The 23,521-nt window shown below is 39.0% G+C and overlaps 1 protein-coding gene and 1 long non-coding RNA gene across 21 annotated transcripts in view; one reads left to right on the top strand and one right to left on the bottom strand.

The window, feature by feature from the left end:
• The window catches only part of CASD1 (CAS1 domain sialic acid O acetyltransferase 1), a 53,952-nt gene extending 52,243 nt beyond the window's left edge, over positions 1-1,709 (bottom strand). For 10 of the 19 annotated variants that reach the window (XR_014066079.1, XR_014066080.1, XM_081531477.1 and 7 more), the window contains exon 1: positions 293-660. Coding sequence is in view for 8 of the 19 variants with exons in the window: in XM_081531477.1 (XP_081387603.1) it covers positions 293-425 (133 nt within the window). In the remaining 11 variants the exon portion in view is untranslated. Of the gene's footprint in view, positions 1-292; positions 661-1,176 lie in introns of those variants that run through there. The other 9 variants (XM_081531487.1, XM_081531485.1, XM_081531489.1 and 6 more) reach the window with 5 other exon arrangements.
• Positions 191-23,521, top strand: part of LOC145522660 (uncharacterized) — a 72,156-nt gene continuing 48,825 nt past the window's right edge. Inside the window, exons 1-2 of one of the 2 annotated variants that reach the window (XR_014066084.1) lie at positions 191-404; positions 3,826-3,899. This is a non-coding gene — a long non-coding RNA (uncharacterized LOC145522660). Of the gene's footprint in view, positions 1,445-3,825; positions 3,900-23,521 lie in introns of both variants that reach the window. The other variant, XR_014066085.1, reaches the window with a different exon arrangement.

The raw sequence follows: 23,521 nt of genomic DNA, 5'->3' as shown, positions 1-23,521 counted from the left end.
GCAGGCGCCCCCGACTGCAGCACTGGCGGCTCGGGGTGGGGACGGGAGTGCCCAGGACCACGGGCCCTCGACCGGTGGCCGCCTGAACTGGGGTCCGCTCGGTCGGTCGGGGGCGCCCGGCCCGCCGCCTGGGCCACCCGGGGGCGCGTGGGGGCACCGCCTCCCCAGCCCGCTGGGCGCGCCGGCGGGCGGCCGCGTGAGCGTGGGCGTGTGTCGGGCGCGGGGGGCGGCCTCCAGCCTCCGCGTCGCCTCCTCCCCCCGGCCGGCCCAGGCAGGGGGAGGGCCCGCTCACCTCGGTACCGGCGGGAGGCGAGGTGGCACACCACGAGCAGCAGTACGGCCACCAGCGCCAGCACCTTGGCGCTCCTCACGCTGAAGTAGTGGTTGATCTCCCGCTTGCCCAGGTTGTAGGCCAGAGCCGCCATCTTGGTTCCTCCATGACAACAGTGCGCGGCGGAGCGGGGAAGGGGCGCCGCACAGGGGCAGCACTGGGGCTGCTGCCGCCGCCGCAGCCAGGCGAGGAGCCGCCGCCAGCCCTCGCGGCCGCCACCCGCGCCTCCCGCCGGGGAGACTGACCCCGCGGCGCCCCCGGCCTCTCCTTGCCCCTCCTCGGCCGCGGCCGCCTCGGCGGCCTCCCCCCAGCCCCGCCGCCGCTGTTCCGCCGTGCCGTTCCCCCAGGCGCCCTGGACGCCTGTCTCCTCCCCTTCCTCCTCCTCCCCTTTAGCCTCCTGTCTTAAGAGAGGCTGCACTTGTGAGGGGGCTCCGGTTGCCCAGTCCTCCGGGGTCACGGACCCCAGACTGTCCTCCTGGGTCACCGGGTCACCCGCGGCAGGCGGCGGCGGTGGCGGCAGAGACATGGGGATGTGAGGAGAGGGGACCAGGCTTCCACCCTGGCCCGAACGCGAGTCCTGGGCTTTAATTAGCTTACTGGCGGCAACCTGAGCCCAGGTTGGGGCAATAGAAGTACTGTTCCGGAAGAAAAGCACACATCGTTTCTCTGCTTCCTTCCGCAACACACCCTTTAACGAGCTTTCTACTCCCTAAACCTGCCTAGCAGGATGCGAAGGCCACCCCAATGTCACCGGGACTTTATCGTCAGGCTCTCCGGTCAGTCTGGATGCCCCCCAGATGCTTGCCAGGTGTAGACACTGCTGACAGCCTTAGCACCCAACCCACCTGTATGACCAGTCTTAACTCTTAACTCACTGCTCGGAAGCCCATTTCTCTTGAAAACTGAAAAAAAACAAGTCCTGGGTTTACCCACTTGCAGTGAGGGAAAGTATATCGAAGTACAAAGTGCTTCCTTGCTCAGTCGCTTCAGTCAAGTCCGACTCGTTGAAACCCCATGAACTTACAGCCCACCAGCTTCCTCTGTCCGTGGGATTCACCAGGCAAGAATACTGGAGCGGGTTACCACTCCCTTCTGGAATGAACAGAGTAGAAGGTACAAAACGAGCCTAACTTAATGTAGGTGTTGGTGAGAAAAGAACTCCACTTGTATTTACACGAGAGTTGGCTAGGTGGTTGGGCCAGACGTCAAAATGTGTTCTCGGGACCATCATTCATGCTCCTCAAGTTGGTTAATGTGGTTATCAAAAAAGGGAGCACTCCTTTGCCTTTGTTAAACGCTCCTTATTCCCCCATTTTATTTATTTAGTTAGTTTTCTGGGTTCCCCTGTGCTGCCTTCCATGTGGGAATGGTTATTTACATTTGTTTCCTTTTCTACTTGAGTGAGTTACTGATTAGTTAGGGTGTTTTCAGGTGTTCTTTGCAACTTTCCCATTTAGCCATTCCTGAACTTGTATTTATAGGTCCCTCTTAAAGTGATAGAATGTTAAATATGATGGGACTGTAGAGATCTTGTCATCCCAATTCTTTTCATCCAAGGACTCTTTTTATTATGTTTTTATCTATGGACCCCATATCTTGAAAGATTTTTGTCAGTTAAATGAAATCACATACATCACTGTCATGGATGTAATGCTAATAAGCAATAAAGCTAAATAAGTGTACAAACACTAGGCACTGTTCCCTGGAAATGGTTGCTTAATTTTGGCTGTCGTTCTTCTGATCCAAGGTTGATCACATGCTGGGAGAATTAAATCAGATATTGCAAAAAACAGATAAATAACTCTGCTAACAGTATACGGTCTACCAAATCACATCTTGAAAATTTCTATGATGTCATCAACAGCAAATTAGAATTTCTGATCAGCACGTGATAACCAGTGTTAGCCTGCAGGGTTGATTTAATGCCTGCCAAAAGTAAAGAAACCTGACATTTTATTTAATTGCAATTTCCAGAAGGCTTTCTGAAATGTTGTAAATAGCTTGTGGCTCCCCTTCCTTCCCTCCAGTTCAGTTAAGCCACTCAGTTGTGTCCAACTCTTTGTGACCCCGTGGACTGCAGCACGCCAGGCTTCCCTGTCCATCACCAACTCCCAGAGCTTACTCAAACTTGGCCTTTGAGACGGTGATGCCATCCAAGCATCTCATCCTCTGTCATCCCCATCTCCTCCTGCCTTCAGTCTTTCCCAGCATCAGGGTCTTTTCCAGTGACTCAGTTCTTTGCATCAGGTGGCCAAAGTATTGGAGTTTCAGCTTCAGCATCAGTCCTTCCAATGAATATTCAGGACTGATTTCCTTTAGGATGAACTGATTGGATCTCCTTGCACTCCAAGGGACTCTCAAGAGTCTTCTCCACACCACAGTTCAAAAGCAGTAATTCTCCAGTGCTCAGCTTTCTTTATAGTCCAACTCTCACATCCATACATAACTCCTTGAAAAACCATAGCTTTGACTAGACGTACCTTTATTGGCAAAGTAATGTCTCTACTTTTTAATATGCTGTCTAGGTTGGTCATAGCTTTTTTTCCAGGGAGCAAGCGTCTTTTAATTTCATGGCAGCAGTCACCATCTGCAGTGATTTTGGAGCCCCAAAAATAGTCTCTCACAAAGTTTCCGTTGTTTCCCCATCTATTTGCCATGAAGTGATGGGACCGGACGCCATGATCTTAGTTTTCTGAATGTTGAATTTTAAGCCAACTTTTTCACTCTCCGGTTTCACTTTCATCAAGAGGTTCGTTAGTTCTTCACTTTCTGCCCTAAGTATGCTGTCATCTGCATATCCTTCCCTCCAGTTTAAAGCTAATCCTTCTCTGCTCTGAATCTCGTCCTGTCCCCCTTTCTTGGGAGTGTTGATGGCTCCATCAGTTATCCCTATGTCAGTCATTCTCTTTCTGTGTCTTCTTTAAACTCTTCCTCTCTCCTGGACATTTCCCTTCTACCAATAACTCTATCTTGTTAGTGAAGCCCATCCATGGACTGTGTTTCTTTGTGTTTAACTATCCATCTAGATCCTTCTCTGACAAGCTCTAGGAAGAACAGTGTTGACTTTTCAGTCTTCACTTGCTCTACTCCCATTCTCCCTTCTAAATAACTCTCAAATATGTCGCCTCCTCTCCATTCCATTATTGTTGCCTTGCTTAAGGCATGATATCTTGCTGGAATTTTTTTATCCTTTAAACTTTTCTCCCTCATGTCTGGCTCAAAAATTCAATCTTACAGCTTCCTGCCATTCCTCTAACCAGACTGAACTTTCTTAAATATAATAATGCTAAAAAGTAGTTAGTGGCTCCATGTTTATTTGCTAGAATGTTAACTAATGCTCAGCAGATTACCTCAGTGCTAATAATATGATTCAAAAAAAAAAGAAGAAATGATCTAATAGGAGACAAAATGAAAAATACTGGCCACACTTTATTCCTTCCCTTCTATTTTTTTTTTCCTTTTTAACCAAATATATATTTCCTGTTGTACCACAGGAGGTCATGAGGATAAAGAAGAGAGGAAACAGATTTGAAAAGGACCAGCACCGTAGGAGAAGCACAGTTCTGAGGTGAGAATATTTTGATATAAACCGTTCCTGCTCTACTGTGTCCATTTTGTTGGGATTTAAAATTTGGGTATAATTGACAGTTGGCATTGTATTAATTTCTAGTGTACAATGTGATTTGATATTTGTACTTACTGCAAAATCATAACTTTTAACATTTGTTAACATTTGTCACCATGCATACATACATAAAGAATCTGCCTGCAATATAAGAGATGTGGAGATCTGAGTTCGATACCTGGGTGGGGAAGATTCCCTGGAGAAGGAAATGGCAACCCACTCTAGTATTCTTGCCCAGAAAATCCCAGCCGAAGAGCCTGGCAGGCTACAGTTCATGGGGACGCAAAAGAGTTGGACATGACTGAGTGACTCAACAATAACAACATACATACGTGGTTACAGGATTTTTTTTCTTATGATTAGAACTTTTAAGATCTACTCTCTTAACAACTTGCAATTAACTATACTTCATTCTGACTTGAGAAATTCTTTCTCTTCTTTTCCCAAATTTTTTTCTCTTCTTTCATCTGTGTCCTTGATTGTATCAGTAAAATTTCATTTGAGAATCTGGTATCATAAGTTTTCCTTCTTTATTTTTACCTATAAACTGCTCCCTCTTCACTGTTTACCCACCGTGTAAGCTCAGATACTTCCTATTTAAAGCATCTTCCTTAATTCACCACATAATCTCTTCTCCCATAACTGTCAAACTTCTGCCTGATCTTTTCTCAACTATTTATTGGTTCTTTAAATACTTGAAAACTGACTTCTACTCCTATTACTTTACCTATACTACTTGCTTTAGCTCTCATATTATCCAGCCATACTAAAGTACAAGCCAGAAAACATTATGTATCTGTTGCTTTTTCATTACTATTAATATTATTCCCTTAGCTTGAATACTTTTTCTCCTGTACCTCATATTCTACTTATTTAAAACCTTTCTCCCCCTCCACCTTCAGCCTTAGTAAGGTATAATTGACAAATAAAATTGTTTATAGGGTACAAAGTAATGATTTGATATAACCATACTTTGTGAAATGATTAACACAATCAGAAGAACTTTCTCCTGTAAAGACCTGCAACATTTTACCTTTTCGCCAAGGCTCCTTGTGGGAATATGACTCTTTCCCTGCACGGGGTTTGTCATAGTACTTTTGTTTCTGTGTATGCTTCAATATGCATTCAGCACCAGACAGCACCCAATCGGAGTAGGTATTACATCTTCCTTCCTTGTGCATGTTGTGTTTATTGGGAAACTATCAGTTCTTTTGGACTATATCCCACCGTGCCTTGTAACCTACTCAGTTATTGTGTTTATCTCCCTCTTCTTCATTCCTTTCCCTCCAGATTTTGTGCATTGGGGCACGGGGAATTAGTACTTTTTGTTTTATTTGTAGGAAAAACTTGTGAAAGACTTAGAAATAGACCAAGATATTAGAGTTGTCTTCAATGGGAAATTGGGCATTGTCCAGATTATCTGCTTCTGTCCGCTTTCTGAGTCTTTTATTGTCTTTGAATTATTTTGCATTGCTGTAAGTTATATAATACTTATAGTAATGCAAATGATTCTTGTCCATAGAAATGCAAATTGTATCTCATTGGGATTCAGTTGATTATTGCTCTGTGGATATTGAGCAGTTTTGAAGTTTTACATTTGTTAAGCAAATTTATTTCACCATTCCTAATGCCCAGATATATGTGATTCTTTGAATTCTCTTTTGAACCAGTTGTAATATCTTTCTGGTTCATTCATTAATTAATGAATTAAATTAAAGCTTTGACACATGTTAATTTTATGTCTGTATGAAAGTCATGCTATATTCTCTTCTAAAAATTATCTTTTAATACATGAATATGCCTTGAACTTAATAAATATTAATATTTCTTAAGTTCAGATCAAAGATCATTTTAATGAAGAACACTGGAAAAAATTGAGACACCTTTCTTAAAATTTTTAAGGCTATAGGATACAGATGTATTTTCCAAAGTGAATTTGGCTTGTTTGAACAAATGAACAATTTCCTATGCAAGACCGAAAAACTTGTTTATCACAATGAATTTTAATATTGGCCTTTTGATTTTTTGACTGAATGTACCCAAAACAAAAGCCAAATATCTGATTTGTGTGTATTCAAATGTCAAAAAAAAACTAATACAAAATAGTAAGAAATTATGAAGTATTACACCGTTATTACATGCTTTTAGTTTTTAGTTTAGGTTTTTTTTTTTAATCTGGAAGATTTCACCTTAAAAATTATACAGATCTCAGTAATCATTTGGAAATTGTATAAAGTAAAAGTTAATACACGATATTGTAGTCTTCAATATCATGTGTAAGAAACATATCCTGAATTCACAGTCTTTCTTGTCTTCAGATTGGGAAACAGCTGGGAATCAACCTTAAAGTCTCAGGTCCTTTCTGTCTAAAGTCTTGGTTTATCCCAGTTATATTCTGGTTCTCACACCATTTCAGCATCTCTTTGAACTTTTCTTCTGCTACCAGTTGTAGGTTTTCCAAAGTTATCTGTACTATTGAGAAAGCTCTTCATTCCCTACCCTGGTAGAATCATTCACTTCACTGTTTGCACAAAGGTGAAAGCAGAAGAGATAGGGGAAAAAATGTGGACAGATCAGAGAGGTTTTAGTAGTAAAACCTGACAGAACATGCCAATGGATTGCTTGTGGGAAGATAAGGGAGGAGGAGAATCAAGGGTGACTTCTGTTTCTGCTTGAGCAACTGATGGCTTCAGGGATCACTTATCTATGTGGGAAAGATTGTCAGAACAGTTCTTCAGTTTCTTCTTATTTACATCAAAGCCCAGACAGTCTAATACATATTAAATTTTCACATGTGAAATTCTGCCCTATGCCTCCGCCCCCAGTACCCTTTCTCCAGGACAGAAACATGTATCATCCACTTTATTCCCAAATTACACAGGTTTTTCTCAGGTGAAATCAATGTTTCCTATCAACAGTTAACAAATAAAGAGAGACAAGGTTGATAGTATAACAATAATTTTGCCCTGAGTCTTACTCAGTGGCTGAGACAAATTCTCCTTTCTGTAGAGTAGTTGTTTTAAATTAGCTGAAATTCACAGTTCACTGCTTTTAAAAAATCCTTTAGGGAAGGCAAATATGAATATCTCCCCTTTGTTTCTAAGGTGAAGAATGTTAACCATTGATCAGATCAGAGTGGGGCAACTTGAAGAGAAAAAAAAATTCTAAATAACCTGCCTGGTTTCACACAGCCTTCTGTCCCAAGTGGTACTGACATTTTCATTAAACAGGTTAAGGAAAACAGTAGAGGTTAATTGACTTAGTGGTGTTTCAGCTGAAACAGACAAAACTGCCCAAGGCCTCAGGTAAGTCTAATGTTGTTAGCAGTGTCCTGGCCTTCCACTTTACACACTCTCACCTTTGAATGTCTGTAAACAAATTAGGATCGCTTCATGTATAATGCTGTGGAGCTCACAGAGTTGTGTGAAAATGTATTAGGTAAATGTCTGTAAAGCACTTTAAAGGATTTATTCTTTAGCCAGTTTTTCCTAAGGGATACTTTGTCTCACATGCTTCTAATTGCCATCTAGCTAGATGGTAAGAGTCAGACACGACTGAGCGACTTCCCTTTCACTTTTCACTTTCATGCACTGGAGAAGGAAATGGCAACTCACTCCAGTGTTCTTGCCTGGAGAATCCCAGGGACGGGGGAGCCTGGTGGGCTGCCGCACAGAGTCGGACACGACTGAAGTGACTTAGCAGCAGCAGCAGATGATAAAGAGCAGTCTTCAACTAAATACTTGCTGGGTTGCAGGAGATGACTCATAGGTCTTTTACTCTGTGCACACAGAATATAAACTTACATTTCCCATCATGAAATTCTGCTTTTCTAAATAGCATATTTTTTGAGGTGACATTTAGATATCATTTTTGGTTTGAAGAAGTGGCAGGTATAACTTTGTGGTTGTTAGTGGAAAGTTTTTACTATGGGAGTAGAATAATGTAAAAAAAAAAAAAAGAAAAGCGTAGGCTTTGAAAGAACATTCAGGGTTTGACACCTGGATCCACCATTTACTAGCTAAACAATGTGGCAAATTGTTTTACCTGTTGAACTTCAACTTTCTTACTTGTAAAAAGAGGATAATAAGACCTATCACTCAAGGTTGTTTTTATGACTAAATGAGTAATGTATAGTTTTTGACACTTAGGTGATGCTTAATAAAAGATTCTTTCTTCCTTCAGAATTCACTGTCACTGGTAAATTTGCCAGAAGTTTTCTTAAATTTGTTCTCTACTGGTTAGCATATGTGTCATGGAGACTGAGTGTTTAATTAATAGAAATAGCCAAGTCAAACATAGATATGCTCCTTTAGATAATTAAATAATCTTTAGTTTAGTCTGTTAAATAATATTCCAGTATGATAATGAGAGGTCCTGTCACCCATCTTTTGCCTTATTTATAAATTTTTAATAATTTTTGCTTAACAGTCCGTTCTTTGGATCATAAATAACCTTTAGAGATTTATTTTTGATCTCACACGCAAAAGGCTGGATTCATTATGCTTTGGAGTGGTTGTTTACATAGTTCAGCCAAAGGTATTACCTGTCTGTAAGCCTCCTTGAGTATTCAGTACTGAGTAACTGTAGAGCCAAAGAATTAAATTCTGCTGAGTTTTCTCATTAAGAAATGTAAGATTCAAATAATTTAAAAGGATCTATTATTTTCTTCTATCCCAAGATTAGGAAACCAAGCCCAAGAAAACCTATCCACCCAAGCCCAAGAAAACCTATTTCACTCATGGCTTATAGATTCTAGTGAACTTTTTCCACTGTATGTTCCAAATATGCTGAGGTTCCTGGCCAGCAGTAAGTCTTGTTGCTTCTGACTTGTGGGGCTTTAACCTTAAAATAGGTACCAGGCTAGTTTTTTTAGGTGGGATTGTAGGCATTGCTGTCACATATAAAATACAACACTTACTTGTTAATGATGGGATTTCCATATCTGATTGTAATTTATATTCAAATATGACTCCCAGGTATGACTTTGTATGATGATGTCAGAATCTTCAGTGTTGGGGTGCAAGACATAATCTTTTAATGAGAGTTTGATACCTGGTGAAAGGAAGAGGAACCAGAAGTCAAATTGCCAACATCCGCTGGATCATCGAAAAAGCAAGAGAGTTCCAGAAAAACATCTATTTCTGCTTTGTTGACTACGCCAAAGCCTTTGACTGTGTGGATCACAACAAACTGTGGAAAATTCTGAAAGAGATGGGAATACCAGACCACCTGACCTGTCTCTTGAGAAACCTGTATGCAGGTCAGGAAGCACCAGTTAGAATTGGACATGGAACAACATACTGGTTTCAAGTAGGAAAAGGATTACGTCAAGGCTGTATATTGTCACCCTGCTTATTTAACTTGTATGCAGAGTACATCATGAGAAACACTGGGCTGGATGAAGCACAAGCTGGAATCAATATTGCCAGGAGAAATATCAATAACCTCAGATATGCAGATGACACCACCTTTATGGCAGAAAGCAAAGAAGAACTAAAGAGCCTCTTGATGAAAGTGAAAGAGGAGAGTGAAAAAGTTTGGCTTAAAGCTCAACATTCAGAAAACTAAGATCATGGCATCTGGTCCCATGACTTCATGGCAAATAGATGGGGAAACAGTGACAGATTTTATTTTTTGGGACTCCAAAATCACTGCAGATGGTGACTGCTGCCATGAAATTAAAAGACGCTTGCTCCTTGGAAGAAAAGTTATAACTCACTTAGACAGCATATTAAAAAGCAGAGACATTACTTTGCCAACAAAGATCCATCTAGTCAAGGCTATGGTTTTTTCAGTAGTCATGTACGGATGTGAGAGTTGGACTATAAAGAAAGCTGAACGCCGAAGAATTGATGCTTTTGAACTATGGTGTGGAGAAGACTCTTGAGAGTCCCTTGGACTGCAAGGAGATCCAACCAGTTCATCCTAAAGGAAATCAGTCCTGAATATTCATTGGAAGGACTGATGTTGAAGCTGAAACTCCAATACTTTGGCCACCTGATGCAAAGAACTCACTCTTTTGAAAAGAACCTGATGCTGGGAAAGATTGAAGGTGAGAGAAGAAGGGGATGACAGAGGATGAGATGGTTGGATGGCATCACCGACTCAATGGACATGAGTTTGAGTAGGCTCTGGGAGTTGATGATGGAGGCCTGGCATGCTGTGGTTCACGGGGTTGCAAAGAGTCAGACATGACTGAGCGACTGAACTGAACTGAAAGGAAGACAGCTTCTTTTTGACCTATGCAAGTAACTTTGGAAACTCAGTAAAGACATTTGGTTCTAAATTCTGAAGGAGGCACTGAAAGTTAGGAGCTATTTTTTTAAATGTTTCATTTGATGTTGAAAGTTACATTTGATGTTGAGAGTTAGAGAGCTAGACATAAATTATTAATGCCAAGTAAAGGACTTCACAAAAGCATCAGAAAATAGGCAGTTATCAAATAAATGCTGTCAGTATTCCAAACCAAATAGCTATAGTTAAACTTCCCATATCAATTCATTTAGTTTTATGTACATCTTTCTTGTTCTGCTGCATCTTGGGTCATCATTCTGCTTTCATGAAGTCATCTCACTCTGAAAAAAGAAAAGAGTCTTGAAAATCTCAACTCATTCCCAAATATATCTGACAGTTGTGCAAGCAATGTCATCTTTATGTTCCAAAGTTGTTACTCATGAGCCTATTCGTTGAACTATCATCAATTAAGAGTACAAATTATATTCTTTCCCATGAAATTCTGAGATTGTCCTTTGTTGAATATTAAAATTTTAACCTGTGAGCCTTTTGACAAGCATCAGAAGATAATAGGAGTCATCTGTCAATGAGACTAAATGATTATAGTTAATATATTGTGGTAACTAACAATGTCAAAGCTGAAGACAGTAAAATTCTTTACTGAATGTAGTATGTAATTTTTTGTAAGAATTTGATCAGTGTTTTCCCTGGGAGTAAGAACATATTATAGACAATGACAGCACTGACAAATCTCCAGGACCTTCCAATTCGTTTTATAATGCATACAGTCTCCAAAACATATATGTGAATAATATTTTGTCTATAAAATTTACCCTTTAACTTGACCACTCTTTTGATTGGTTCTTACACTACAGTTGAGCTAATCTAGAAATACAGAACATGTCAAGAAAACAATTTGGGGGCATCACCTATTTTTATAAGGCAAAAGAATAAATCTTTATGAATTTCCAGGGATCTTATGGAGAATTTCAAAGAAGTTTTATTTGTAATGAAAATCCTGAAAATTTTGTTTTTCTGAATATAAGATACTGTGGGAAAGCAAAATCAAGAGAGAGAATTTATTAAGATAGGATCATATGTGCTTGAGAAACAGTAAGTTGGCTGTTAAGCAAACTGACAATACAATATTCTAAATAATAAGAAAGTAACACAGTTGAAAGGAATCTTAGCTTTTTCAGAAATGAGGAATGTTATGTTTTTGTTGCCTAATAGTAAATTACTTGACAAAGTCATCAAAAAACACAGAAAACTGTTCTGTTATGATGTGGAATTTCCAAAATGCAGACAGATCACATAGAATGTAAAAGAGTAGCTACTTACTACCCCTTGTAAAGAGAAGACTAAAAAGTTCAAGATAAACTTGAACTTTTAATATATAGAAAATAAAATTCTATCTTTACATTAGAATTATATTATTAAAATTCTATTATTTACATTAATATTATATTTAGCAGTAAAGGATTAATGAACTCCCTGCCCTACTTTTTAAATTTCCTTATAAATAAACCCATCAAGACTGAGTGAACTTTGTCAAAATTTGAATCCATTTCATTATTTCTAGTTTGAGACAAATACAGTTTTTTTCCTGCCAATGTATGTAATTTTCTATATTCAAGATTTTTCTTACACAATTCTTTTTTGTATTAAGGAAAAACCAGAGTTTTAAAGACAAGACTACTCTCCTTTTCTTCAAAACAAAAACACATATCACTGTCTTACATTCAGTTGTGATTTTCTGCTACTATTGCTTTAGCAGTCTTTGACTACCTATGTAGTTCATGACTTTCAGTCAAATTAACTGACTTCTATTTCATAGAGAAAACTGGAAAGGAGTGTCAAGGAATCTCATACACATCAAATTAACAAAACTCATAAACACACACATAAAACCCTTTACAGTCCCCTACATCCATTTTCACCTGTATCAATTAGCAAAATAAATATAATCACTATCATGGCCAACACATTTAGCCACTATAAGAAACAAACAAACAAACAAAAAAACAAAAAAAATATATATATATATATGTTGGGTGACCACATTTCAGTTTAATATTTCCCTCACTTAGAGGTTTTCTAGGTATCCAAAGTTATGCATTAAAGAACTTGATTTAAGAATATGTTGTGTGCTTTAGTCATGTCTGACTCTGCGACCCCATGGACCATAGCCCACCAGGCTCCTCTGTCCATGGGACTGTCCAGGGAAGAATACTGGAGTGGGCTGCCATTTCCTTCTCCATGATTTAAGAATAGTCCAGGTTCTACTTTTAGAACTAACCAATGAATTTGGTAAAGTTGCAGGATGCAAAGCTAATACATAGAAATCTTTTTCATACAAAAGATCAGAAAGAGAAATTAAGGAAACAATCCCACTTACCATTGCAACAAAAAGAATGAAATGCCTAGGAATAAATCTACCTAAGGAGACAAAAGACCTGTATGCAGAAAACTATAAGATACTGATGAAAGAAATCAAAGATGACACAAACAGATGGAAAGATATATCATATTCTTGGACTGGAAGAACAAATATTGTGAAAATTACTGTACTACCCCCCAAAATCTACAGATTCAGTGCAATCCCTGTCAAATTACCAATGGCACTTTTCACAGAATTAAGACAAAAAAAAATCTTATAATTTTCATGGAAATGCAAAATTCCCTGGGTAACTAAAGCAGTCTTGAGATAGAAAAACAGAGTGGGAGGAATCAGGCTCCCTGATGTCAGACTATACTGCAAAGCTACAGTTATCAAGATAGTATGATACTGGCACAAAAACAGAAATGTAAATCAATGGAGCAAGGTAAAAAGAGAAAGCCCAGAGATAGACCCATGCACCTATGGCCACCTAATATATGCCAAAGAAGGCAAGAATATACAATGGAGAAAAGACAGTCTCTTCACTAAGTGGTGCTGGGAAAACTAGATAGCTACATCTAGATTCTAAAGGAATACAATCAGAACACTCTCCTAACATCATACACAAAAATAAACTCAAAGCAGAGCAAATGAAACTACAAACAAGATGAAAGACAAGAATGGGAGAAAATATTTGCAAGTGAAGCAACTAACAAGGGGTTAATCTCCAAAATATACAAACAGCTCAATATAAAAAAATAAAAATAAAAAAATGGGTAGAAGAACTAAATAGACTTTTCTCCAAAAAAGACATATAGATGGCCAACAAACACATGAAAAAATGTTCAGCATTACTAATTATTAGAAAATTGCAAATCAGAACTACATTGAAGTATCATCTCACCCTGGTCAGAATGCCCATCATCAAAAAAATATACAAACAATAAATGCTGGAGAGGTGTGGAGAAAAGGCAACCCTTTTATACTGTCCATGGAAATATAAATTGATGCAACCACTATGGAGAACAGTATGAAGATTCATTAAAATACAAAAAATAGAACTACCATATGACCCAGAAATCCCATTCCTGGGCATAAACTCGGAGAAAAACCATAATTCAGAAAGGTACTTGTATCCCAGTGTTCATTGCAGCACTATTTACAATAGCTAGGATGTGAAACGAACGCCTGTGTCCATCAACACAGGAATAAATAAGGTGTGGTACAATGGAATATACAATGGAATATTACTAAACCATAAAAAGGAATAAAATTGTGCCATTTGCAGAGATGTGTCTAGACCTAGAGACTGTCACACAGAGTGAAGTAAATCAGAGAGAGAAAAGCAAATCACTTACCTGTGGAATCTAGAAAAATGATATTTTTGCAAAGCAGGAATAGAGACACAGGATATAGAAAATAAATGTATGGATACTAAGGAGGGAAGTGGGGGTAAGATGAACTGGGAGATTGGGATTGACATATATACACTCCTGTGTATGAAATGGGCTCCCCAGGTGGCTCATTGGTAAAGAATCCACCTGCCAACAGCAGCCAATGCAGGAGACAGGAGTTGCAGATTCGATCCCTGGGTCAGGAAGATCCCTGGAAGAGGAAATGGCAACCCACTCCAGTATTCTTGCCTGGAAAATTCCATGGGCAGAGAAGCCTGGCAAGCTGCAGTCCATGGGGTGGCAAAGAATCGGATGTGACTGAGCATGCATATGTACAAAATAGATAACTAGTGAGAACATGTTGTATAGCACAAGGAACTCAGTGCTCTGTGGGGACCTAAATGGGAAGGAAATCATAATCTAAGGTTTTAGGGTTAAATAAGGATCTTAAGTTGACATGCAACTATTTAGAAAATCACTTATCAGAATTAAAATTTAGGAATTTATGTAGACCATTTGTATTTACATAGCTTAATGATTGGGACTGAGAACTGAGATCCTATGTATCAGTTTGACTTAATATTTGTTCCTGGACATTCTTATCCAGGAATATAAAAGCTGTAGCCAATTAACAGTTTCACTATTTGCTTCAGGAAATTTCTGAAAAGCGATTTATCTATATAGTTTGTCCATCTGGAGAGACAGCTCTATCTCCTGTCAGGATAATAGATTGCTCACTTGGCCAAATAGGTAGCTTATAAAAAACGTTATTAAGACTCATGTCAAGAAGCTGACTTTGCTTTGTCTCTCAATCCTAAACTATTATGTCAAGCACTGTCCTACTTTCAACCACTTAAGCATAGATCCCCAAGTCCTTCCCCAGTCTCCCCATTTGAGACATCCTTAGAATCTCTCAAGGTAGTGTTCTCCCTTATTGCAGTGGGCCTAATAAAATTAACTGATTAATAAACAGAAACTGTGAGTTTAATAAATGTGCATTGCTTTAAGCTGAGAAGTTTGTGCTAATATTGTTATTCAGCAATAGTAAACTCATAAGACCACATTGATAAAACCAAGGGAGCATCATTGCTGTTTTCAAACCAAAAGTTATTAAACCAGCCTAGTTTATAAAAGATTAAACCTTATTACATGAACTGAAGTTTTTATATCGACCTGCTTCTGATACTGAGCTTTCTGTAAGATTCATTTTAAAACCTAGTTTTACAAGTTTGATTTCTTTATTTCCTGAAAAATATGGAATAATAGAGTTGTTATATAAGTGCTTGTTTTTCTTTATGAGCCAATTAGAATGGCGCTATTTGTGTTTAGAGACTTTATAGTTTATATATTCTAGAGACAGGAAAACATCAAAATTGATGAGAGGCAAAGGTCCTTCTCAGTGACATACACAGACTTGCTGAGAAATGGCAGCTTAAGTTCTACAGCGTCAATCATAGATTAACATTAAATGCAGAACCATAAATACTCATTAAAGCAGATCTCAAGGGATGTTCTACTTTCAGAGAGCATAAAATATTTTCTTGACTGAGTACATTTCACATATACTCCTCAAACAAACAAATGCTAGCAAACCAGACTCTATCATTTCTTGCCTGTTTGTTCCCCATTATATTCTGAGCAAGATCACCTAATAATGAGATCATAAAAGCAGATTCCCAAATACCGTTGTTACAATGAGGAAAAAATTGTTGACTGTGCATAAATGAACACAAGATGCTTTCTTGACTATGAAATCAAGACTGTCCCACTGGTCCAATGTATCAACTTGGTCCATGGGTGCAGCTGTAAAGTTAGACAAGATTTGACTAGATGAATAGACTTGGCCAAGAACCAGAAAAAAGAAACAATAAGTGTCTATGGTTTACTCAGGAACAATGGTTCAGGCTGTTTTGATATCAAAGAATTTACATGGGGAGTAGGATGGGCAAAGGGGCCATGTTAACTGATAACCTTGAATGTTAAAAAGTACAAGTGTGTCTTTGCTGAATGTATTAAACTATGCTGCTTTTTTTAAAAGGTAAAATTACAGCTTTCACACAGATACAAAAATGAGTTGATGTTAAAGATTTAATTAGGGCTTCCCTGGTAGCTCAGCTGGTAAAGAATCCGCCTTCCTCAGAATCAGACTTCCTCACCTAACTGTTCCCCATTATATTCTGACAGGGATCACCTAATGATGAGATCATAAAAGGCAGATTCCCAAATACTGTTGTTACCAATGAGGAAAAAATGGTTGACTGTGCATAAATGTACACAAGATGCTTTCTTGACTATGAAATCAAGACTGTCCCAGTGGTCCAGAGTATCAACTTGGTCTATGGGTGCAGCTGTGGAGTTAGACAAGACATGAATAGATGAATAGACTTGGCCAAGAACCAGAAAAAAGAAACAAAGAGTTTCTATGGTTTACTCAGGAACGATGATTTAGGCTATTTTGATATCAAAGAATTTACATGGGGAGTGCAAAGGGGCCATGTTAACTGATAACCTTGAGTGTTAAAAGTACAACTGTATCTTTGCTGAATGTGTTAAACTATACTTCTTTTTTAAAAGGTAAAATTACAGCTTTCACACAGATATAAGAATAAGTAGATGTTAAAATTTTAATTTAACTCATTAATGGGAAACTGTTGAGGTATTATAAGTTCAAGGTAGGATTTAATTTGCAAATCACGAATATTGAAATAAATGTACAAATCAAAGTAATACTGGCCTCAAGGGGACAGGTGGGAAGGGAGGAAAGTTAGTTGACTCTCCACCAGGTAGAACTTCCACAATTACAGACAATAATTATTGTGCACTGTTACCAGTTATATACAACTTACAGTGCTGTAAGATAACTCAAGAATAATGAAAGCCTAGAATCAGATACCTGTCAAGATGTGATCTAAATAATACATACTCTTTTACATTGAAGCATAGTTTTTTCCCTACTGTGAGCTTGACTGGCTTAATAATGGGAAAAGGAGACAGGGCAGACTTGAGATCTGCTTTGGGAGTAGCAACTGTGCAACTGGTAGTTGCTCAGATGTAGCAGTGAGTGGGAAGGAGAAGTCAAAGATCATTCATTACATGTGTGGTGTTTGCCACAGTGTTCAGTGGTTGCTTCACAGGGGCTAGGATAATAACCTGTACAGTGTTGGGGTCAATGAAAGGAAAAATGAGGGAACTATTTTAAGAAGGGGTCATTTTAGAAATTTTGTGATGGTAAAGAGGTCTTTTGGTAGTGGTGGGGAGGATTGCATTATCCTTAAACCCACCCTTTTTAAGGTCGCATGACATAATCCTGCAGCCTAAGTGAAAATGGTGTGCTTACTCTGCCTGGAAGCTCCTGGGTAAATCCTTTAGCTTCCTTTTCTGGAATTGACTCAGAGTATATCACCTTTTTTGGTGCACTTGGTCAGGAATCACTTGTGGACCTACAAAAAATTTAAGTGAGAATTTAGGAAATTCCTAAAGGGAATCACAGGAGTCAATGCTCATTACTTTTCTTTTTCCCCAGTTTGAATTTGATAAGAGAATATTCTAAGGGAGAAAAAAATAGGGGGAACTGAAGACATATTACTCTTTCTTCTAAAAGTTTGAGGGAAAAGGCAATTATATGACCTTTTTCATATTTAAAATATGAAGAACACTAGGTTCTTTGTTTATAACTGTATTACTGTTTGCTTAGCTTAAGGTCCTTTGAAACTAAGTTTTAAAACCAACGGCTGCTCTAAACTTGCTGTTCTGGTTTCCCAACATTCCACAATTTCACCTTAAATTAACATAGATTTTCTGTTTATCCAGTATATGAATATGAGATACTACATATCTTTTGTTCCTTAAGGAAGGAAGGAAGAAAGGAAAGGAGCAAGGATAGTAATGGAGAAAGAGAGAAAAATAGGAAAAATATGTGTGTTGGGGGATGCAACACTGATTCTAGTTGCAGTTTGATCACTAACTTGCTACAACAGAGTTAGTCTGGTCACTACTGTAGATCTAGGATCTCCTTGTTTTGAGCACTGAGCAGCACTATACCACAACTTTCCTTTAACTTCATTGTTTCTTTCATACCATCAGTTAGTCGGTATTGTTCAGTGCCTCATATGTGCCAAGTCATGTACAGGAGGCTAGGGATATGCTAATGAGTTAAGGCACCTTTGCCCTGTTTAGAGATTTGCTCTTATGGGAGGTACTGAAAAATAAACACGCATAAGGAAAAGAAAGTTTAATATAGGATGCTAAGTAAAGGAGACCTTTCTTGTTACTCCTATATTCATGATTTAGAAGCCAAGTGAAAGTGACTCAGTTGTGTCTGACTCTTTGCGACCCCATGGACTATACAGTCCATGGAATTCTCCATGTCAGAATGCTAGAGTGGTTAATCTTTCCCTTCTCCAGGGGATCTTCCCAACCCAGGGATCGAACCCAGGTCTCCAGCATTGTAGGCAGATTCTTTACCAGCTGAGCTGCAAGGGAAGCCCAAGAATTCTGGAGTGGGTAGGCTATCCTTTCTCCAGTGAATCTTCCCAACCCAGGAATTGAACCGGGGTCTCCTGCATTGCAGAGGGATTCTTTACCAATTGAACTACCAGGGAAGCCAAATCTGAGGTTAAAAAATGTATTGAGTGCTTCAGATTCTAAAGACAACAGCAGAGAACTGGGGACAGACATCCCATCAAGGCTTGGTCTGCTCCCCTTTCAGTCTCTCTTAGAGGGGATTAAAGAGGAATGGAGAGAGAAAGAGAGAAGCGGCTGTTTAAAGTGAGAGTGATTGGCATTTTCTTCTCTTCTACTTGGTGGAGTTCAGGAGGTATCTCCTAAAGTCAAGTGAGTGTTTGTTAACTCCAAGAGCCAAGTAAGAGGAGCTGCACAAAACCTGCCTGTAGAGGTTGGGGGCATCTGCAAGAAAGTGAGACTGCATCTTGTTTTGTATTGGACCATCAACTTATGCATGTTGTTGACCAGCCTCTGTGTCATTTTAACATAGAAGGGAAAAAATTGGAACAGATGACAGAACAGAGAGATGTAGTAGGCTGTCCTTGAACCTTTGCATGGCAAGGATATGAGAGTTCTGCAGTTCAAGAAGACACACTAAACTATAGATGGACTCAAGCTGACCTTCTGGTACCTCACCTGGTGAGCAGGTTTTGACACCAGGAGCTTTGGGATATACCACTAGAAGAGCTGCTATGGGAAGGTTGGAAGACGTGAGCTGGAGGGGGACTAAGTGAAGGATCTCTCTGGGTTTTCTGAAGAAGCAGCAGTTGGAGAATTTTACAAGGAGAGCATGAAGGCTAGTGGTTCTTACCCAGAGACACCTCAGTGACCAACACAGAACCACTGACAAGCAGCCTGTTCTCCAAGATCTTGTCCATCTTTCCTGGTTTTTTCCCCCTTTCACTCCCAATTCCAGAAGCCCTAATATTTGTAGAAATGGAGAGGAATTGTGAAAGAACATCCTGAGAAGGAGGACGAGACTTAAAAATGAACTAGACTGAGTTTTAATAACTGGAAGCAACCCAGCATCTTTGAGAGCTGCCTGAGTTATTGTTAAGAGGCAGGAAAGGAAAATTGAACATTGCAAGGTTGAAGCCAATGATTGGAAAAAAATAAAACTTCTTTCATGTTTATTCCTCTGTAGAGTTCAGACTGTAAATAAACCACTTATAAACAAGGGAGATAGTTTTGTTTGGTGTTTATGCTGTGAAGAAAATAGAGTAATGAGTAGAAAGTAACTATGAAGATGAGTTTGAGTAGGAGGCCACTTTAGTTATGGTGGTCTAGGAAGCCTCTTTGGGTTGAGAATTTCCAGGATGAGAAAGAGCCATTTATTCCAAACTCAGGGGCAAAAGTGTAAAATGACCCAAGGTAAGATTAAAAAAAATAAATAAAGATCAATATGGCTAGAGTTTAGATAGTTAGGCACTGATAGAAAATACTTCTGGTAAAATGGGCAGAAAGCCAAGTAACAGAAGGCCTTGTAGGCCATGGTAAAATATTTTGATAGCAATTTTGCTTTCCTCAAAAAATTTTCAAACGTTTCCTTGGACTTAGCTTCTTTAAATTATAGAAGACTCTGAATTTGTTAACATAGTTGTATTTGATGGGTCACACATACCATATAGTTCTAAATACTTCTGGTCTCAGAAGTAAGAAAATACAAAGATACCTTACATTTGTTCTCTTATGACCATAATGCTGCTCCTTTTTAAAGATAGTTATAAAAAATTCATTTCTGCTATTCAATCTTGCATCTCATTCAACTCTTCATTGTTGAATTCTTGGCCATCATGGGGGTACACATACTTAAGTAGTTATAACTGATAAGTAGTTTCCCTTGTGGTTCAAATGGTAAAGAGTCTGCCTGCAATGCGGGAGACCCAGGCTCAATCCCTGGATCGGGAAGATCCCTTGGAGAAGGAAATGGCAACCCACTCCAGTACTCTTGCCTGGAAAATCCCATGGATGGAGGAGCCTGGTAGGCTGCAGTCCATGGGGTCACATACAGTGCAACACGACTCAGTGACTTCATTTTCTTTCTTCGCTAGAAGACTGAAATGATGGGTCCAGGCTTTGTAAATAATTCATATTAATCATGCCTAAAGAAAAAAAGAACTATTAATTTGATAGCAAATGGAAAATGTGTGGAAAATAATGAAATCACTGCAGCTAAAAGTTCTACTCTTTGATGTGTATGATTTAACTCTCAGAAGAGTAAACCTTTTCCTCTTGGACTTAGCTATAAACTCCAGAGATGGAATCTTTCCCAGGAACAGTGCCTGTTGTCTCTTATTAGAGCCAGTTCTTCCATAACCACATTAAAGAATGCACAGACTGTAAGGAGGGTGTGCTCAGCCTTCTAGCAGCAATGTTCTGGGCTTCTTCTCTAATATGAACTGAATGTATGGCAAAAACTACCACAATATTGTAAAGTAATTAGCCTCCAATTAAAAAAAAAACACAACTTCTATCTGCTACACTTATGCAAATAGTCACTCTGAATCCAACATGATACTTTTTAGTTAATCCTGGAACATTAACTATCACAGCTGTCTCATGGAAGAAACAGAGAAAAATTTCTGTCAGTATGGAAATAAATGTAAAGCTCATGATAAATGAAGACTTGTGAATAGTATATCAGTTATTGCAGTCATCATTATAGCAGTATATTTCCTTGAGTTCTTATGGGAAATTACTTTCTTTGGCACATTCTTGGGAATTATTTCCTGTGTTCCATTAGCTCTGCGGGATGACATCCTAAACTGATGGATGCAGTTCTGTTGTTTTGTTAGCATGCTCCATAACTGCTCTTAGGGCTCCTTGTTTGAATGCATATTGTATTCTCTTTGAATATCACCTGAGAATATGATTCATGGTTTAGTCTTAATGTTTTCCAAAAACCACCTGATGAATAAGAAAGAAACTAGTTCTGGTGGAAAAAGTAATAAACAGCAGAGCTGGTAATCCTTGTTCTAGTTTGTGATCCCACTGTTAAATATATGACCTGTGGCAAGTTACTTTATCTATATAGCATTTGTTTCTTTTACCTGTAGCTTATTTTTTAAAATCCCTTTCAGTTTATGTTTTCTATTATCCTAAGATTCTTCAGCATTAAGTAAATATTAACTCTGTAACTAAAAATCCTGTTGGGGAGATAAAATTGAAGTACAGAAATTATGGAAAATATGTAATCAATTACTCACATATAGTATGTTAATAAGGGATATTGGTTGCATGCAACAGGAGTCCACTGATCAAGCAAAAACTGAGGTTGTTGCAAAAGCTATCAGGGACTCTCACAGTCAGTTGGAGGCTAGGTCAGGGACCAGGCTTGGGAAAAGGGAGGATTCCAGGGAACTCTGTAGAGCAGAGAAGTGGGAAATACAGTCTTGTCAGGATTCTGCTGTTATGTTGTCACCCTGAATGTAACTATCAACCGTTTGTTTTATTCTTGCATTACTTGTTCATAATATAGGATGAAAGCATTCAGTGGGCTGATGTTAGGTCGTGAGCCCACCCTCAGGGTGTATTTAGAGATAGGAGCCTGACAGACAGGCACAGTTATTCTCTAACTGTGATAAGTACACAAAGAAGAGAAATTATTTGCTGAAAGGATGTTAGAGTGCTATTAAGAAGTAGAATGTGCTTAGTTGCTCAGTCGTATCCAACTCTTTGCCACCCCATGGCCTGTAGCCCATAAGGCTCCTCTGCCCATGGGGATTCTCCAGGCAAGAATACTGCAGTGGGTAGCCATGCTCTCCTCAAAGGAATCTTCCAAACCCAGGGATCAAACCCAGATCTCCCACATTGCAGGTGGATTCTTTTACTGTCTGAGCCACCAGGGAAGCTTAAGAATACTGGGATAGGTAGCTTTTCCCTTCTCCAGGGGGATCTTTCCAACCAAGGAATCGAACCAGGATCTCCTGCATTGCAGGCAGATTCTTTACCAGCTGAGCTACCAGGGAAGCCCAAGAAGTAGGATGGCTAATGACAAATGTCCACTATGTATTAAATTGCTGAGGCTAGAGAAGCTAGTTCAGTTTATACTGGAGTTATTGAGAGACTTTATAGAAAAGGTTGGATAAATAGATGTCGAGATGAAGTCCATGAAGGGAGATTTAAAATGTTTCACCAAAGAATCAAACACAAAGAAAAACATGCAGAAGCCATCAAAATTCAGTCTGTGGGATTTTCAGTATTGTATCTAGTCCACTACATTGTATCTTTTAGTTCTCAGAAGGGCTTTATGGTCCCTTGTGGGAAAAGGAACGATGTAACTCTTGACACAATCTATTCTCTAAACCTAGCAAAAATGTATCTTCTCATCAGAGATCACTTGTTTTCCAAAGCTCTGCTAAAAATGCAGTTACATTTTCCCTGGGCACTGCGGAATTTATGGTTCCTCAATTTCCCCATCCATTCAGAAGATACGTCATCCCCTATGTTATAAAAATAATAAGCACAAAAGTATATGTAAAAAGAGCTAATGCTGGTGCCATTTAGTTGCTAACTCATGTCCGACTCTTCATGACCCAGTGGACTATAGCATGCCAGTCTCTCTGTCCATGGGATTTCCCAGGCAAGAATACTGGAGTGGGTTGCCATTTCTTTCTCCAGAGAGTCTTCCTGACTCAAGGATCGAACCTGTGTGTCCCGCTTGGCAGGCAGATTTTTTACCACTGAGCCACCTGGGAAGCCCTAAAAGAGCTAATACAAGAGAGAAGAAATCATACACATTTATTGTGGTTATCATTTATTATTATGTAATATTTTTTCCTTCTCCCTTTTAACGAAGATTTTCCTGATTAATTGGAATAGGGTGGTTTACATGGTAATATTGCTCACGTTTCTAGTGATAGAAGCATACATACTCTTCCCACAAGATTCTATGGCTGTGCATGGTAGCAGCCTTCCTTTGATTAACCAGTCTCAAAGGCTATTGATGACCAGTAGGCCTACACCTAAGACTTCTGTAGCTAACACTGTTTATGTTTAAATTTTTAACTCTCCTTTGACTGTAATATGGTTAGATCTTATTTCATTTTTCATAA

Source organism: Giraffa tippelskirchi, chromosome 10, assembly GCF_054371585.1.
Source record: "Giraffa tippelskirchi isolate mGirTip1 chromosome 10, T2T-mGirTip1v1.2.pri, whole genome shotgun sequence".
In the NCBI taxonomy this organism is placed as follows: Eukaryota; Metazoa; Chordata; class Mammalia; order Artiodactyla; family Giraffidae; genus Giraffa; species Giraffa tippelskirchi.
This window is presented reverse-complemented; position numbering and strand designations above follow the sequence as displayed.